At 33.3% G+C, this 18670-nt stretch overlaps 1 protein-coding gene across 3 annotated transcripts; it reads left to right on the forward strand.

Annotated features, from left to right (window-relative positions):
• The first annotated feature begins 910 nt into the window (after positions 1-910).
• LOC117107671 (chromodomain-helicase-DNA-binding protein 1-like) lies at positions 911-16456 on the forward strand. Of its 3 annotated transcripts, XM_033249397.1 has the most exons (22): positions 911-1104; positions 1545-1657; positions 1774-1877; positions 2900-3017; positions 3158-3271; positions 3603-3759; positions 4719-4877; positions 5431-5529; positions 5960-6130; positions 6517-6745; positions 7616-7769; positions 8200-8392; positions 8799-8885; positions 9523-9745; positions 10295-10488; positions 11182-11280; positions 11844-11914; positions 12692-12806; positions 13199-13307; positions 13472-13693; positions 14466-14535; positions 15805-16456. In XM_033249397.1, exons 1-22 carry the CDS (start codon positions 990-992, stop codon positions 15889-15891), a joined length of 3003 nt encoding a protein of 1000 aa, XP_033105288.1. In that variant the 5' UTR covers positions 911-989; the 3' UTR covers positions 15892-16456. The 3 variants fall into 3 exon arrangements, 1 of the variants encoding a protein (XP_033105288.1); XR_004445272.1 differs by lacking the exons at positions 14466-14535; positions 15805-16456 and having other exon boundaries at positions 13180-13307; positions 13472-13611; XR_004445273.1 differs by lacking the exons at positions 14466-14535; positions 15805-16456 and having other exon boundaries at positions 13203-13307; positions 13472-13611.
• The last annotated feature ends 2214 nt before the right edge of the window (positions 16457-18670 follow it).

Below are 18670 nucleotides of genomic sequence, written 5' to 3' on the forward strand. Positions count from 1 at the left end.
GGACCTTGCTCCCCCCCCCCCGTAGGGCAAATCCTGGCACCACCCCTGCTATAGGATTGTCAAAGGTTAAAAAAAAAACTCTCAAAGTGATCTCTCCAAACACCAATCGCAGAATATAGGTAGATATAGATATGCTATTGCTATGTAACAGATGAGAATTTCTCCGAATATATGTTTAATAGTCGAATTCGTCGAGGAAACAAATTGTATCATTTAATGTTAATTATTATTTTTTGATTAGAATAATATTGCTCTGTTATACTGTATCGAGTATTTCGGTTGTTTGGTTTTTTTTGTTTTTGTTTTATTTTTTTTTGTTTTTTATTGTTTTGTTTGTTTGATTGTTTGTTTGTTTGTTTGTTTTTTTTTTGTTTTTATTTTATTATTTGATCTTTAACCACCAGAGTGATTTCGGCCGGGAACGGGCTCGAAAAATTTAACCTAAAAATTTAAGATACAATGCAAAATATACTAGGAATGAACGCTTTAAATCTACTTTGGAATGGAATATACAACCTAAAAATTGACTTGATAATTATTATTACCTTGGGTGATACAGATAGAGGATCATCTTTATATGTATCAGTTGTCTCAAAATAATTAACTTCCATGCTCTACCGCCGTGGTGGCTGTTGTGTTTAGCTTGTCAAGAGACTTTCCCTATTGCGTAATACCAGAAAACGCGGCCAAAGTAAACAGGTATTTCACTAGAAAATTGGTTATAATAAATTTAAACATTTTTACTCCTAAATATTTACATCTAATATTTTTAAAAAATTGTTATTTTTATCCAACGTTTATTTTTAAAATAAAAAAAGAAATGTAGATATAAAACGTGCTAAAAATTATGCTCGCCGTACGGCTGCCGCGAAAACATTGGGCACTCCTTAGTGAAGTGCTGTATGATAAAGTTGAGCAGAGGTATTCGGTAGAAAGATGACCGAATGAAAGGGTGATTGTCAAAAGGGGAGTTCAGTGCGAAAGAATTGATGATGATTCCGAAACGAATAAGTCAGCTTCTTAACAATATTGTTGATGGAGACATCTGCAGAGAAAAACAGAATGCAATGTTTGATTTAACCATGATTCAACCATATTTGAAAGGTACCATGCTAGACAGTCTAGCCTTATTAGTCTAAGCCTAGCTAGGTAGCCTAAACTAGGCCTCTAGGCCTAGCCTCCTGCTACTTACTACTAGGCCTACCTGTTGGTGATAGGCCCTAGCTAGAATAGGCTCTAGGCCTAGTCCCTGCTTAAGGGCGTCCGGCTACAAACAGTGCTATTGTTACTCCAGTTTTAAATGAATTCATATCCGATTGGATATATGTAACAGTTAGCATTGGATGAGAACAATAACGTCATAATACATTATATCAGTGTATTAGATAGGAATCTGTAAATATTTGCCATGATTTGGTGTATAACAAACTGCCATTGATTAGAATTATTTTTTTTTTAGCATTTTTTAGCCTAGGGGCCAGTAGGGCCTTTAATTTTTTTTTAGGGTTCCTATTTATGACAGCCTATGTATCTTGTTATTATAGGGTTAACACTAAGACCGTACCAGGTAGACGGAGTGAAATGGGTGGTTGCCCGTTGCCTAAAAAATCATGGATGCATTCTTGGTGATGAAATGGGTCTTGGCAAAACTTGTCAGGTATGATTTCAAAAAATAGAGAACCTAAGCAAGTCTTGACAAAGTAGAACATTCTTTTCATGGAATTCAAAACTAAACATATAAATGAACGAGCAAAGTTTAATATTTTCTTGCAGACTATTGCAGTTCTGTTGTACCTCGCTATGGTAAAGCAAAAGAGACATTTTCTAGTGGTCTGCCCTCTGTCTGTCTTGGCTAATTGGAAAGATGAATTTGAAAAGTAAGTGAAGTTTAGCCTGTTAGAACCACAAGGAAAATATATCTCAGCGACAAAGTATTATTTGCTTTAGTTACACCTCACCATGTGTTAATTTTTTTAAATTTTTTATCACCATCACTAATTTTGTACAAGCTGTTGTCATTGTTTACATTCAGATTTTAGTCTACTGTATTCTCATAGAACATCGGGGTGAAGGTGGAATATCTTTGGATGTTTTGATTAGTTTTGATCCACTGTCACCTGCATTTCTCAATAAGCACATCATTACAATTACCAAGTGGATTAGGATGAAAAAATATTTTACAAGCTGATGTACAGGATCACCTCGAAATTTAATAATCTAAATGTCAAGACTTGGAAACACATTTAAAACGTTGCTGCAAATTGCAGTAACTAAAGATAAAAGAAATTAACAAAATAAATAAAAAGTAAAAAAAAAAAGAATTTAAAGCAATGAAATAAAAAACAAACAAAACAAAGTAAGAAAAAATCAATAATTTATCACCGAAAGATTTTCTTGTAGATGTTGTCTCTTTTTATTAACATCATTGTGGTAAAGACTGTATCAGGAGGATTTTTCTTCTTTTTGGAAACAGTAAATAATAATAATAATAGTAGTAGTAGTAATTATTATTATTATTATTATTATTATTATTATTATTATTATTATTTATGATTTATTATTATTATTATTATTATTATTGGTTTATTAAATATTGTTAATATTGGAATTTGAAAGCACCCAAAGCAACTTTGCCTTTCAACAGGGGCAGATCCAGGGGACACAGGGGGCATGTCACCCCCTGTCTCTTATACACGTTTTGCCACTAAATATTTATATTTCAAGGCATATTTTGAAATTAGCGCTCTCACTTTTCTATTCTGAATATGTTATGCCCCCTTGTTTGCAAAATTCTGGATCCGCCCCGGCTTTCAGACGTTTATTACGCTGTCATCATAAAATGACAGTATAAACTTCATTGTCATTTTTATTACTTTTTATCATTTTCATTGGACTACAGGTTTGCACCTTGCTTGGAAATTGTACGCTATATTGGCAATAAAGAGACAAGAGAAAACATACAAACAAGAATGAACAACGGATCACAAAATTATCACGTTCTGTTAACAACATATGAGGTGAACACTGGCCAATTTAATTGAAAGATTTTGTAGTTAGAAGTCTTAAAATCAACAAAAAATAAATCTTAACTATTGAATGTTAACAATACTGTAAAAATGGCATAAAATGGCAGAAATAATTTTCTTTATGTCACCAGATGGTCTTAAAAGATGTTGCATTCCTTGAGAGAACATCTTGGGATGCGTTGGTAGTTGACGAAGCACACCGGCTCAAAAACTCAAACTCAATGCTTCATCAGGCACTCAATAATGTAAGTACTTTGTATATTTTGTTGATTGAGACCAGGATATCTTAATGATATTCTAATATTTCCTTAAAATATTATACCACAAATTTCAAACTTTGGCTTCCAAGATCTTGTAAAATGTTTTGAACATAAATTATAACATGAAGAAATTAGTTTTCCTTCATGATTATTATAAAATCTAATTTTTTCCCTTGGTTTATTTTTTTTTTTATTGTATTGTGGATATACTGTACTTTTCTATTTGATCAACAGCTTGCATTTGGCATCGTTTCTTTTGTATTAGTCGAAAGCTTCTATCTTAACTCTATAACTCTGTGTAAAATTAAATTTTTAGTTTGATGTAATGCTTCGGTTTCTCCTAACGGGTACACCAGTGCAGAACAATTTGAGGGAGCTCTACAATTTGCTCGCCTTCATCGCACCGCAGATATTCAAACACAAGTATTCGGATGACTTCATCGATTATTTTGCAAACATAGATAATAAAACTGGTAGGTGTATTTTGCTTGTGTCCTTATGCAAGTCAATTTACATAAAGGTATGAAAAAGGGAGCCTGGTAAGAATTTGCGGTCTGACGAATTACCCAAATGAAACGGAATTACTTAAATGATACCCAAATGATACGGAATTATCCAAATGGCACCCAAATGATACGGAATTGTGATATTACCCAAATGACAATTCAATTAAATTGGGTAATTCCGTTTCATTTGGGTAATTCGTCAGAACTTTTAGGTATAAACAACATACAGTAACTGTGTCATTTGGGCTATTATTTGGGTAATTTCAATCATTTGTGTTTCCATTTGGGTAATTCCATTTTATTTGGGTAATTCCATTTCATTTGGGTAATTCCAATTCATTTGGGTAATTCGTTGGACCCAAAATTCATGGCAATGATCATAATACCGGTAATTACATTGCACTGCAACACAGCATTGTTTTTATGAAGCATGCAATGCTGCACATGTTTGTCAATATAGATCAGACACAATACTGAATGTAGTTGCAATTAGCAGCGTGTGGTGCAGCATATAAGGCTTTGGGCTTTCAGTCGGTAGGTCAGGATTTGACATCGGCTTGTGTCCTCCACTGCTTGTGTTCTTGGGCAAGTCACTTCTGCACTTGCTTCTCTTCACCCGAGAGTATAAGTGGTTGCCCCTGGTAGGAGTTGAATGATGAAGTAGCAAGTGCTGATTATAAGTGTAACTAGGAATGTTCCCAGTGAACGGAGGAGGTTGCACGTTGTGTATGGTTGATTCTGTATCCAATGACCAGGGAACATGGCGTCTTGAGCAGCTGCTCCATTATTTTGCACTATATAAATCTTATAAAATATAAATAAATAAATTACAAAATTGCAAGATTTTTTATATATGGTATTTATATTGTTAAAGGCATTATATTAACACTATCAATTAATTAAATTAATTCTTGATGTTATTACAGTGAAGATTCAACTGCATGATTTGCTTTCACCTTTCTTGCTGCGGAGAACTAAGTCAGAGGTTGTACTGGATCTACCAAAGAAGAAAGAGGTGATTTTGTTTCATGGACTAACAGCCCTGCAGAAGAAATATTACAAAGCTGTGCTCTTAAAAGACCATGGTGAGTTAATAGAAATATAATTAAGCGTATTTTTTTCAAGTTATAAAAAAGAAATTGCTAAGATTAAAAAATACAAGATGCTTAAACAAAACAATCAATCATTACCTAATATTGCAAAGATTACTGAGTTGTACAAAAAGGATAGGCAAAGTATACAGTATTGTGGACAATGCAAGCTTATCTATTAAAATGCCTGTTAAAAAATTCTGACTGCTGTCTTTACTTTAAGGTGAATTAATCTACCAGATTTACAGAGAGTAAAAGCATCATGGACTGGATGGGTAACATCTGACAATGAAATGTAATTTCTTGAATAATAATAATAATAATAATAATATAAATAATAATAATAATAATAATAATAATTCTGGATTTATATAGCGCCTCACGTTGACACAACCCCGAGGCGCTTAACAACAACAGAGAAGAAGAAAAAATTAAGTTCAAATGATTGGTTTGAAGATTATCAATAAATGTTATTATTACAATGCTTTGATAACATTATTACCTGCAGTTTTGTGAATTTTGATTGATTCCAATGTTTTCCATTCAGATGCTTTTGAACAAGGCTCCCTTGGTACTTCAAAGACAAGGCTCATGAACATCATGATTCAGCTTAGGAAATGTGTTAGTCATCCATATCTATTTGATGGTTAGTACCTATTTTGAATTATGTCATTCATTTAATATTAACTTGCAGTAGGCACATTCAGACAAGTTAGTTGTAAGTTTTTAAGTAGCAGTTAACTTGTCATAAGATCTGGATAATGCCTGTGAAGGCACTTTTAGTATTAAATTACTACATATGATTTCTGATAAGAAGTCTCAGAAGTGAATGTGTTAATTCTGCATACACAAGAAATGTTAGGATTATGAGCTTTGAAGTAAAAAGAACATTGTGCCCTGAGTAAGCATCTTGTAGACATTTGTCAAAATTAATGTGAGCGTACAATTTTGCGTAAAAGTCGTATTAACTTTACTTCAGGTGGAAGGCTCTCTAAAAATAACTTGTGTCTGGTTTCATTACATTTACTGAATTGATTACCAAGTGTGACAATTTGTTTTTGTATGTTATTGCACAGGGGTTGAACCGGAACCCTTTGAACTTGGCGAACACCTAGTAGAAGCAAGTGGTAAACTACACCTGTTGGATCAACTACTCCTGTTGCTATACCAACAAGGTCATAAGGTTTTAATCTTCTCACAGATGACTAGGATGTTAGATGTTGTACAGGATTACTTAGGGTTCAGAGGTCAGTAGATTTAGCAGCATTCTCATGTTTTTGTCATCTTTAGTAGTGAGCATTCATTTATCATCTATTTTTTTAAATATCTTACTTCTCCTCGCCATAATTGAAAGTAATTTATCATGTAGACTGTTAAATGACATATGTGCTAATATTTCAGAAAGTTATTGTTTACTAATTTAGGTAGTATACAGTAGCTGTTTTCCGTGTAGTGTTATAACTATTGACCATAAGAACCATTAGTCATTTTAAAACCCACTAATTAGGGGCACAGTTTTTTCTAATAGTTCATGATAAACTAATAGACTAATTGCTTTACAAGCTAGTTTTATTTAATTTTTTTCTAATAATTAATTAATGTTCTTTTTTTTTTCTTTATTTTCCATATCAAGGCTATTCATATGAAAGGTTGGATGGCTCTGTGAGAGGTGAGGAGCGCTTCATAGCCATCAAAAACTTCAATAAAGATGACAACACATTTGTATTCCTACTGAGCACCAAAGCTGGGGGTCAAGGTTTAAACCTAGTCAGTGCAGACACAGTTATATTTTTAGACACTGACTTCAACCCGCAGAATGACCTGCAAGCTTCTGCAAGAGCTCATCGGATCGGACAAACTCGGTAGTTTTTCATTTATGTCCATTTACGTATATTAACAGGGTTAAAGTTACACTCCTCTGTGTATGACTTAGGTTACGTTCAGACATAAAGACTTACGCTAGCACAACATTGATTGTGTGATGTGAGCTTGTGCGCGGCATGGAGAACACCATTATTATCGCGCTATCATTGACGAAAGTCATGCATCAATGATTTCGAACTTGGCCAAAATTTGACCATTCACAATAAGCCTAGATGTAGACAGGAAATAAAATGTGCGATTACAAATACAAATATATTTTGCGCGAATACTTACACTAGCGTTAGTTAATCTGGATATCTCGCTAGTTATGCCTCAGATTAATGTACGCCTGGTGTTAAATACGACAGGCATATCTCTCATGTCTGAACGTAGCCTTATTCAACAGAATATATAAAATTTTATTTGACAGAAAAACTTGTGTATGCCCATATATAGTCATGATGTGCCTATACATGGTCATGATGTGAGGTCATGACCATATTTAGGCATGTCATAATGTTTTTGTCAAATCAAATTTGATAGTCTGGACAGGTCTTAATGTATACAAGACTAAATAGCTGTTTCCATCACTCCTAAAATTATCATGAATTTCAGAAATGACTGAATTGCGTGAGCAGCCCTGATTGAAAAAATTCCGAATGACAAACTCGTTTAAATTTTTTTTTTTATTTGAATAAAAGTTAGCACAAGGAAGTGGCATCCTTTCACAAATGACACCATTTAAACGTGGTTCTGTTGGTTATATTCTGTAATATGTATTCTTAATATTTATGCCAATCCAAAAAATATAGTAACATGTCTTTAAATGGGTTTTTGCACTGCCAATTAAATGTCTTTATTCCTTCTAGACCAGTGAAGATCATCCGTTTAATTGGTAAAGACTCTGTTGAGGAGGTGATCCTAAGGCGGGCAGATGCTAAACTGAAGTTGACCAATTCAGTCATTGAAGGTGGACAGTTCTCGTTGGGTAATAAGAACGGCCAATCAGAATCTCCACAACAGGTGAATTTACCTTTCTATGATATTATTAATATTACCAACGCACAAATTCTGTTTGAAGTTATCTAGTGTTTCACTATAAAATACAACTTTCCAGATATTTACTGTAGTTTCTCTGGTATAATCTCTTGAGCACAAAATTGGGCTGATTTAGTGGAGGAGGGAATGAGTGCGATTATACGCAAGAAATTTTTCATCATTGCATGACTAATTCAAAGCCAATATTTGATATTTTTGTTAAAGTATGTGTAAAAGTCTGTTAAGGTATGGTATTTATTCAAATCATACCCTGGGCTTTTGCTTGCAGAATGGCTGGTACGTAAAATTAGGTGGAAAGTAGGGGGTGGGTTTATACTGGCGAAACTACAGAATATATATATTTAGACGTATAGAAGATAGATGATAACCAAAAATATATTTACAACAATTTCAGCTGTCGGAAATGCTAAAGTTTGGTCTTGATAAACTTCTTGAGGAGAAAAACTCTGATGAAATAGATCTCGAGAAGATACTGGGACCAAGCAGGAATGGAGAATGGAAACTTGATCAGATCGAGAAAGAGGAGGAGGGGGAGGAGAATGAAATGCCACTCCTAAGCGAATCGTCTGAAGATACTCAAACACAAAGTAATTTATATATTCCTATTTTTTTGGCTGGATGTCAAATTTTATTGAATTATTTCCATTACTGATTATTATAACAGTCAGAGATTGGTTATCTGTTGCAGAATGTAAAGTGGGTTGATTTTAACTATGTTGAACACACTTCAGCAAAATTTAAGTAGGGGATAACTAGCCAAAAGAAAAGCAAATATGTTTTCAAATTAATAAATTACAAAGCTGTAACTTGATGGTTTAGTTGCCTGCCTTCCAATTTAAATCTCTACTTGCTAACCACATGTTGAGATTATAAGCAGTTAACACGAGACAGCTGTGTGTGTGGTTAATGTTACTTGACCAATATATTCCAACCACAATCACTATCGTCTTCACATGACTAGACAAATTTATGTATTTATGTTATTTTCAACAGGTAGTCACATGTATATGTTTGAAGGGAAGGACTACTCCAAAGAAACCAGTGCTGCTGCCCTCAACGCCTTTGATGAAATGTTGGCAGGTAACCTATCAATTATCTGTAGTTCCTCAGGTGTACTGTATGCCTACCTTGGGTATAAGTCCACCCCCTACTTTACGCCCATATTTACATACCTGTAGCAGCCTTTCCTTGGGCAAAAGTCCAGGGTAATGAGTTCAATGATTAGTTCAGCTAATTTTTACAAATAAAAAAATCAAACATTGACTTTGTATTGTGCATGCAATGCTGAAAAAATTGCCATTTGATTGAAAAAAGGACCCCTTGAGTATAAGGCCCACCCCCTGAAATTGGTCCAATTTTGTGTTCAAAGAGGGGAGAGGGGTGAGCTTACCAGAGGAAGTGCGGTGTACTGTATAATATACTCTCTGTGGTCTGATTGGGAAAATCCTCAAAAATTCAATAACAACTTTTGAAAGGAATGTATGTAGGCAAATCTTCTGTTGCAAAAATCATGGGACCTGTAGATGCTGATGGCTGAAGTTAATGGTAAAGTGGGTTTGATAGGACATATACGAGTGATGGGGTACCTCTCTCAAACTCACTTTTGTTAGATCTTTTATGGAATGATATCACTTCAAGACTCTTAGGATTAAAGATAATGGTAATGGTATTGTCCATGATTATAAAACAAAGTAGAGTAATACATTTACATTTCTAGCTGAAGTAAAGGTACAGGAAGAGAGCACATTGGGTCAAAGGTCAAGGAGAGTAACTAGTACAGCAGCAATACCATTGAAAGATCTACCGCAACGAAAACGAAAAATTCTTACGGATGAAGAGAAGGAAGAAATGAGAAAGAAGCGGCAAGAGTCAGCAGCCAAGAGAGCAAGGATGAGGGAAGAGGCTGAAGTCAGGCGTGCAGAAGAACGAAAGAGGAAGTTGTATGTATTCTGGGAAAGAATCTCTACACTTGCAAATTTTACCCTTCAAAAATAATTGTGTACATTCCTAGGATAATAGTAGATAATTTTATATTATTAATATTTGTTGTATATATTTGGTTTTATTTGTTTGATATTGTGTTTATAATAACTTTTTTTATAATTCAGATTCAGAATTTATTTGCCCTCCCTGAAAGTTGTAATGGGCACAAAAGCTCACATCAAAAGAAAAATTTACATTTCTGACACAATTATAACTATCAATACTATAATAATACATTGTTATTTAAAAGATTTAAAATAATCATAATTATATACATTTATAAAGGCCTACATGAATTGAACATTTATAAATGAATTGTATATACATATAATAAGTCATAATTGTTGAAGTGAGGTATGGATATATTGACTATGATATGCCTATTTGCAGCTATCATTGTAGGCACAAATGGAGTAGAGAATAAATGATAATCATTAATATATCATTGTTATATTCACACTTCCGTAAGATATTGGAACAAAACTATTATTTTGACATAATTACAGAGAGAAAATGTGGGCAGACAACGATTATGAGTCTTGCAGCTTACCGCTGCATTCGGATGATGAAGATGAAGAAGAAGAGCGCCCTCAAGTAGATATTGATGATGAAGATAACTATTCTCTGGGTTACATTAGTGGTGATGTCACACATCCCATAAATACTAATGACAAGGATGCCCTCATCGTTCACTGTGTTGGTGAGTAGCTTAAATGTTCTGTTTTTTTTAATTCAATGTTGTTATTGTTATTATAATTAATAATGTTCATGTTGCTGTTGTAATTAAATATTCAGAGATAATTTATGAAACTAAATATAATTGTGACCAAGAGATATAATTTTACTAGTAAAACCTTTTCTTCATGCATAAGATTGCTTTCATGTGATGTACTGCTATTGTGAAAAAGAAATACTTGCTGAGCAATGGGGCTCATATTGACTGGAGCATCCCCAGTTTCATGTAGCGTGAAGTGGATTAGAGTGATGCTCTTCTGGGTGAAACTCTGGTCCACTGCAGGTTACTCCCAGCAATTCACTTGTACCCATTGATACAGCTGGGTGGACTGAAGCAATGTAGATTGCTCGAGGACACAAGCGAAATGCACAGTGAATGGTTGAAACCCCCGACCTCAAGTTCGAGAAACCAAAGCATTTCTACTGCACCAAACCGCCTCCACACTTCTATATTGATTGTGCATTGTGCAATAACTTTTAAGGAACAAATTTGTCCTAATGGAAAAATCCAAGCCTCCTTCAAAGTCTCTAAGAATATACGATCACCCAGGCAATTGTGTACATGTCTTTATGTACTGCTAGATATTGATGTACCCCTTATTTTTACAAATGGCTTACTTTATATAATCATCATATAAAACATCCTTGCGCTTTGCAGATGATAGTGGTAGTTGGGGCTCTGGTGGCTTGTTTTCAGCTATCGATGCCCGTTCCCCAACACCAGCTGAAAGATATGAACTGGCTGGTGAAATGAAAGGTACGCTGTGTTATTATTAAGTTAACACTTTGTTTTAACTTCAGTTATTAGCATTCAATTGAAAATTTCCCCCTAATTATAAAATTTATTAAATACATCATTACATTTAGTTTTGTAGTAAATTTAAGAATTTTTTTGTATAATTGTTATTATTATACCGATGGTATTTGTGTCATGTTAGTGATAGGAATGAATTTTTTTGCCCTACCTGACATGCTATCATACTGAATGCTCAGTAAGTTCCCAAATACTTTTAAAAAAAAAAACTTGCTAGTGATTCTGGTGAGAATTGAACCCATGACCTCCAGATAACTTGCCTGGTGTCATAAACCACTATACCAGTGAGCTTGCAGTTTGTGACTAGTATTGAATCTGATCCCAAGTAGCAGTTGGTACTACTTATCTGAAGATCATGGGTTCAATTCCCAAACGAATCACTTGCGAGATTTTTGTTTAGAAAGTATTTTGGAATGTGCAATACTGAGCATTAATTTTCTGTTAGAAGGTATAGATATGTTAGAATATTGTTTCACTGATTACAGTATTGATTTTCTGTCTTGTAGATTTATCTCTTGGTGATGCCCACCTGATACGATTTGATGATATAAAGGGAAAACGTAATGGAAGAGATTGGGTAAGGATAGTTTTTATATTAGTGAGTATTTGTCTTAATGTGGACATGATTAATGTAATGTAATGTAGTTGCATTTATATAGCAGCTTGTACAATCAATAGATCATCTCATAGCGCTTCATGTTGTTCTTTGCAATTGTTCTATGTCAGACTGTCAAATAAGGCTTGTGTTTGGAATATCCCCCGTGCAAAAATTAGGCCTAGAAATCCATCGATGCATTTCATAAAAAAGGGGCCGAATCCTGTGCATATTTTGCAGAAAAATTAGGCCTTGACCTATCTCTCAATATAGAACCAATGTATTAAGCATTGTTACAATTACATGCACCTATTATTCTAGTAATTTTCCATGCAAATTAATGCTACTTTTTGATTATACTCCATGGGACTAAAATACAGTATGTGTCCTATGTGTTACAAGTGCACAGACAATTGACAATATTTTAATATTAATAATATTAATAATATTAATAATAATAATAATATTAATAACAATATTAATATTAATATTATTAATGTTAATATTAATATTATTATTAATATTCTAATATTATTATAAAGAACAAAACATAGAACGACGGACTTGGATTTATCATTTTTCAGAGTAACATCACTCATTTTTTTATTTTAAGACTGAACAGTCAGTCTTTCTCCTTATATTATTATTATTATTATTATTATTATTATTATTATTATTATTATTATTTTTATTATTATTATTAAAATAACGACACCATTTCCAATTATTAAAATTCTTTTTTGTTTTTATCTGTTTCAGTTGGTATTAGTTGTTGCTCAGCACAGAGACAAGCATAACCACCTCTCAGGAATCAACTTAACATCTTTGAAGACTGCTCTTCAAAAAATCTATTCCATTGCTAAACAGAAGAAAGGTGATATTAAATGAGATTAAACATTTCCATAATATTGATATCATATAATGTATCAAAGTATATATTATGATAATATAATATGTTAAAAACAAATTCTGAGTCCCTGAATCATCTGACCACCTTACAAGCAAATTGATCAATTGCTAAGGGCCAACAAAAAATGGGGAATGGGGTAGTGGTGGGGTGGGCTTTTTACTTATCCATTTTAAAAAGTTTGAATAGGAAACACATTTTGTTTTTTACTTAGCATTTTGTTGATTGTGTATACTGTATTGATGAAATATGGAAATTTAACCTTAGTCTAGTATTTAATGTAATACTAAAATTGAATTTTAATTTGATTTTTTATTAAATTTTTACAATAATTGTTCAGTTATTTTGCTTTGCATTAGCAAGTGTTCACTTACCAAGGATAGGTTACGCAACACCTGGATTTAATTGGTATGGAACAGAACGACTTCTCAGGAAACACTTATCAGCCAAAGGAATACCAGTTTTTATGTATCCTTTAATATTTTATTGTTTCTTCTATTTTGGTATAGATTATACAAAATATGTTTATGTATATGTTTTTCATATACATTTTAATAGTAATGTACTCTAGGCACTAATTAAAAAAAAAAAGAATGTTAATATTTATTTTGTGACCTTAATTGATCTGTTAGATATTACTACCCAAGGAAAAGCCGACAAACCCAGAAACAAATCAAACAAGATGTGTCAAAGGTTGATGTCCAAAAGCCATCGACCTCAGGTCACGTGGTCAGACCCAAGTGTCCAGAAAAGTCTTCATTACCCAATCTTCCCAGCTTCCTTCATGGAGTATGCATCTATTTCGATGGTGTAGAGAGTGATCAGCGCAAGAAATTATCTCGCTACATTATAGCATATCCTTTTCTAATGAATAAGTTTTTGCTTGATTTTAAAATTAACAAATCAGTTGTTGCCTAATTCTTTATTTTACTAATGGTTTACGGTTAGGCTTTGAATTACATGGCAGTGTTAAGGTTAAAGGTCAAATTAATGACCCCTAACTTTTAAAAACTCACCCCCTTAATTATTATATAGTACATTTAGATTTGGAATCGCAAAATTGAACCTCATTTTTTTTTCATTTTCGACGAAAGAAAACGTAATATAAATAAAACTTTTCATTTAGAGTCTGTCCCCTTCAGAATGGCATATTGTCATTATTACTGTATTATTATTATTGTTGTTTTTCTTCTTCTTCTTTTTCTTTTTGTTGCTGCTACTGCTGCTGCTGTTGTTATTACAATATTATTACTATTACATTATTATCATTATTATTATTACTACAATATTATTATTAAAATATTACAAATTTATTATTATTATTATTTCAGTATTTATGATCACTAATGCCTTTACGTCAATAAGATAACTGTGTATTATTACTACAATATTATTATTATTAATAATAATATTACAATATTATATTTTTTTAATATTATTGTTATTAATATTATTATTATTATTATTATTATTATTATTATTATTATTTCAGTATTCATGATCACTAATGCCTTTTATGCCAACAAGATAACTGTGTAACACTAATAAAATCACTTTAGCCTTGCTGTAGTATTGATTGGTGTAATTGATGATAAGTGTCACTTAATTTTCTTAACTGTTCAGCACTTATGACGGTGACGTTGCAAAGAACGTTAACCAGTCTGTGACGCACATTATTCAAGTGAACAATGAAAAGGTAGAATTCAATCATTATGACATTTCAGTAGTTTTACCTCACACTATAGTAATTAATGTAGTGCAAAGCATTATGGAAATGTTAAATTAGTTGCATCAAAATCACAGTATTATTTGTAGTTAAGTTCATTCATTCAAGTAACTTTTATATATTTTGTCCATTGCTTTCCTACTATTGTGATAATAAATTTGGAATTAAATTAGTAGTGCTGGATTCAGTGGTGGCACCAGCGGGGGTGGGGGGTTGGCAAGGGGAAATTTGCCACCCCATTGGACAGGCCTGGACCCCCCCTGCTGTCTGTCGCCATGACTAGGTCTTGGGATCAAAAATAAAAATAATCATAATTTACCTATACAAAATACTGTTATTTTGATTGCTAATCCCTAATATTATGGTCTAAAAGCACATTTTGGACCATAGCCATAAAAACTCTTCCTGTGAAACCTACAAGGGGTTTTTTATTCCAGGCCGTCGACCAAGACTCTAGTCAGCCCTTGGTTTGGACCACTCTGTCAGACATGTTTAACCACTTTTATGAAAATTTCTGACACCACTGCTGGCATAGACTATGTGTATGGCTAACTAGGAACATTCCTCTGTAAGCGCAGACGATTCTGCATTGTGCAGGACAAATTCCATATCCACTGACCAGTGGATAGGGGGACGAGTGAACACTTTGAACTCTTTGTGAAATGAATATGTGCGCTATAATTGTAATCCTCTTTTTAAAACAATGAATTATCAAGGGAAAATGTTCTGCATTCTAATACACAGCTCACATTTTAATGGTTTGTTGATCAAAAATGAACTGGAACAGTGATACCTACGAAAACTTACCAATTTAGAAGATTTTCTACTTTTAAGCCAATGCTATTTTTTCAGCGCGTTGCAAAGTTATAATTGCATAATTTAGGCTAGACTTTTCATTTCATGTTTCCTGTACTTATTTTTTTAAAGATCATCGGAGGAGGGCGGAACAAAAATATAAATTAAATTTTGTTTTCTTATTTAGCAAATAGTTTGGCTAAAAACATCCAGATAGAGGAGAAAATAAAAATAAAGTTTTATTGGTGAATTTAAAATGGGATGCTTAAATGCTTCAAATTTATATAATTAGGAAGAAAGGTACATAATTTTATTAGATGGAAGAAACATTCAAGATTCATGATTTATTTATTTGTGTTCTTTCGGAAAATCATTTGGCAGAAGGAGTGCAAAATTAAGAGGTTCAGGTTGTGACCTTTACCTTTTTACCTTTTTTTATTGCAGAGTGGGCATCATGACTCCCAGGCTAAAGTAGTGGATGAGAAATGGATGTGGAAGTGCATAAGGAAACAGAAACTTCTCAAGGAATGATTTTTTTCAGAGAATCATCTATTGCAAAACGTCAAACAAAACAAATGTAACATTTGTATCTTTGCAGTGCTGAACATTATAGCAGTAAATCAGACACAAAAACTCAGAAACCATTAATATCATTGTTATTAGTGGTGCCAGTGGGGATCCAGTGAGGCACAATACCACTGTCGAGGAGGACTTAGTAGTCGAAGAATCTCATCATTGCGTTTTTTTTCAATCTGAAATTTATTTCCTGGCATGCAGGTTTTTTCTCCAATCTTGATCTTGGAACTCTCTTCGGACCTTCACACCCCATCCCCCATCAGAGAACTTACTGTTGATGGAGGCGGATCATAAAACTCCAGGGCTGAGTAACTAAAAGAAGAAAGCAAAATCGTTCGCTCAATAGTCTGCATTGTGAAAAAGATTAAAGCAAGTGACGAGAATCGGTGACATGTAATGCAGGAGTGTTCACATGTTGATTGTAAATGGAATTATTACAGTAATTCATGTTACCTGTATGTGCAATATTATTGTTTACTGTTATCTACTTGAATAAAGACATATAAACCAGATACTGTAAGAACATTTGTCATTTGTTTAACTTCTTTGATTTGATTTCTTTCCTTTCAATTGTACATCATTTTTTTGCTATTAATGTTAATTAGTGACCAAAACTCTTTAAACACAGATAGTTCAGAAGAATTTGATGACTGATATACTGAACTCTACGATTTTCTTTTCTTCTCACTTTCTACTCTGCATTTGGAATTGCTGTTGTCATCAACAGACGCAAACGGGATTCGAATTCAATGAAGATCTTCATATTTTTCATACATTGAACTATTGTTGGTGGTGATGATGTTATCTATTAACCACGTGATTTAGATTGGTATAGGTGGGTTGGCATTAGTAGGTTAATGTAAACGTGTTGACTTCATGTACCGTACCGTCCTAAAAAAGGAATCAGTCATACAGTACAGTAATATAATTATCTGCATCAAATATTCGCATCTACCTTAGCATTGTCTGTCGGTCGGTCAGTCCATCTATCTATCCATCTGTCAGTCTATCAGTCTCCATTAAGTTTAACACATGGTTTTCAGTTTGCTAAAATACAATAAATGCGCGACGAAATTTAACCCGGGGGAAAATATGAACGAACGGATCCATGGTTTAGTACATTATCCGCAATCGCTACCACAACTTTAAAATACTGTACAGATAGCAAAGTGGGGCCAGTCGTCTGTGAATAACAGAACGGCTGACGTGGGTTTTAGAATATTAATAGGGTGTAAAAGCAATAATAAAATACAACAGGATATTATGCAACACCCATGAAGCTGAACGAATGGAAGGAAGGAAGTGTATAAAGAAGTCCGGGTAGTGGGCCTACAGTACAGTGCATTTTTTCGAAGTAAGTGTTAAAGTGCAATTAATTAAAACAATCAGTATTTATTAGCCTATAAGTTCTGGTTGAAGTGAGTTAAAATAATTGAATGAAAAATGATCGTTGTTGATTTGGTAATTACGGTGGCTGTTAGGCTAACCGTACCAAATGAATGGTAAGTCAAGTGTTAGCGGGCTGAGGCCAAGGACAACTTTACCATTTCAGAGTGATAAATTGTAGACCTATATTGTATAAAAGAATAAAAATACGAGTATCATTATCAAAATGGCACTGACATAATACATTCCTTTAGTGGATAACGTAAATAGTATTTCAAATCTGTAAATTTGTTACGGTAAAACAAACTAGCACGTGTTTCGAGATTGAAATCATAGAGTGTAAAATTTAATTTCAGTTTGATGGATTACTGTAAACACAAAGTAAACAAATGGATAAATAATGATAATATACAGTGCTCAAATAGGAACATATCCGTCGTCAGATCAAAGGCTTAATGTGTGTTAATTATAAAATTATTATTATGGTTATTATGGTTCCTTTAACGTTGCTGGTTTAAGGCTTTTATGTGTTTATTCTCCTTGTATTTTAATTGGTTATAGAACATTTAGTCATAAGAACATGGTCGTCTGCATAAAGTAAATGGTTAATGAAATATTGCCAATTTTTGCATTCTCATTTTCATTTGTTTGGCAAAAAATGTTGTTAGAATTGTTGTCGCCAATGCATCTATTTACTTGCTGGATTAACAAACTGGTGGTACAATAAGCTAAACATTATAGATGTTTGCTCTTTGTTTGAAATCCAATACAAATATAACTTAACCATAATTTTACTGATACGATACGCTAATCCTATAGGCCTACCTGAATTGCATTTCCATACATACGTTATTGTAATTGAAAACATTTTCACGGCTACCTCAATTCCAATATTAGAGAAAGATTTGACTTGACATTGTAAATTTCCATTTCCTAAATACTTGTGCATTTTTGGGGGGTTTTTTTTAATTCTTTGTAGAAAAAGGAGAATTTAATCAGCAAAATGGACAAGGAACAAGGTAAATCCACACATTATGCGTTATCAAATGAAGCAAACCATCACGAATATATTATAAACTTAGGCCATGGGCTGGAGGCTGTCTCTTATACACATCTAGATGTGTATAAGAGACAGGTACAGTAATATAATTATCTGCATCAAATATTCGCATCTACCTTAGCATTGTCTGTCGGTCGGTCAGTCCATCTATCTATCCATCTGTCAGTCTATCAGTCTCCATTAAGTTTAACACATGGTTTTCAGTTTGCTAAAATACAATAAATGCGCGACGAAATTTAACCCGGGGGAAAATATGAACGAACGGATCCATGGTTTAGTACATTATCC

Source organism: Anneissia japonica, unplaced genomic scaffold (genome assembly GCF_011630105.1).
Source record: "Anneissia japonica isolate Jap-2015-1 unplaced genomic scaffold, ASM1163010v1 scaffold5330_len1712360_cov203, whole genome shotgun sequence".
NCBI classification, from domain to species: Eukaryota; Metazoa; Echinodermata; class Crinoidea; order Comatulida; family Comatulidae; genus Anneissia; species Anneissia japonica.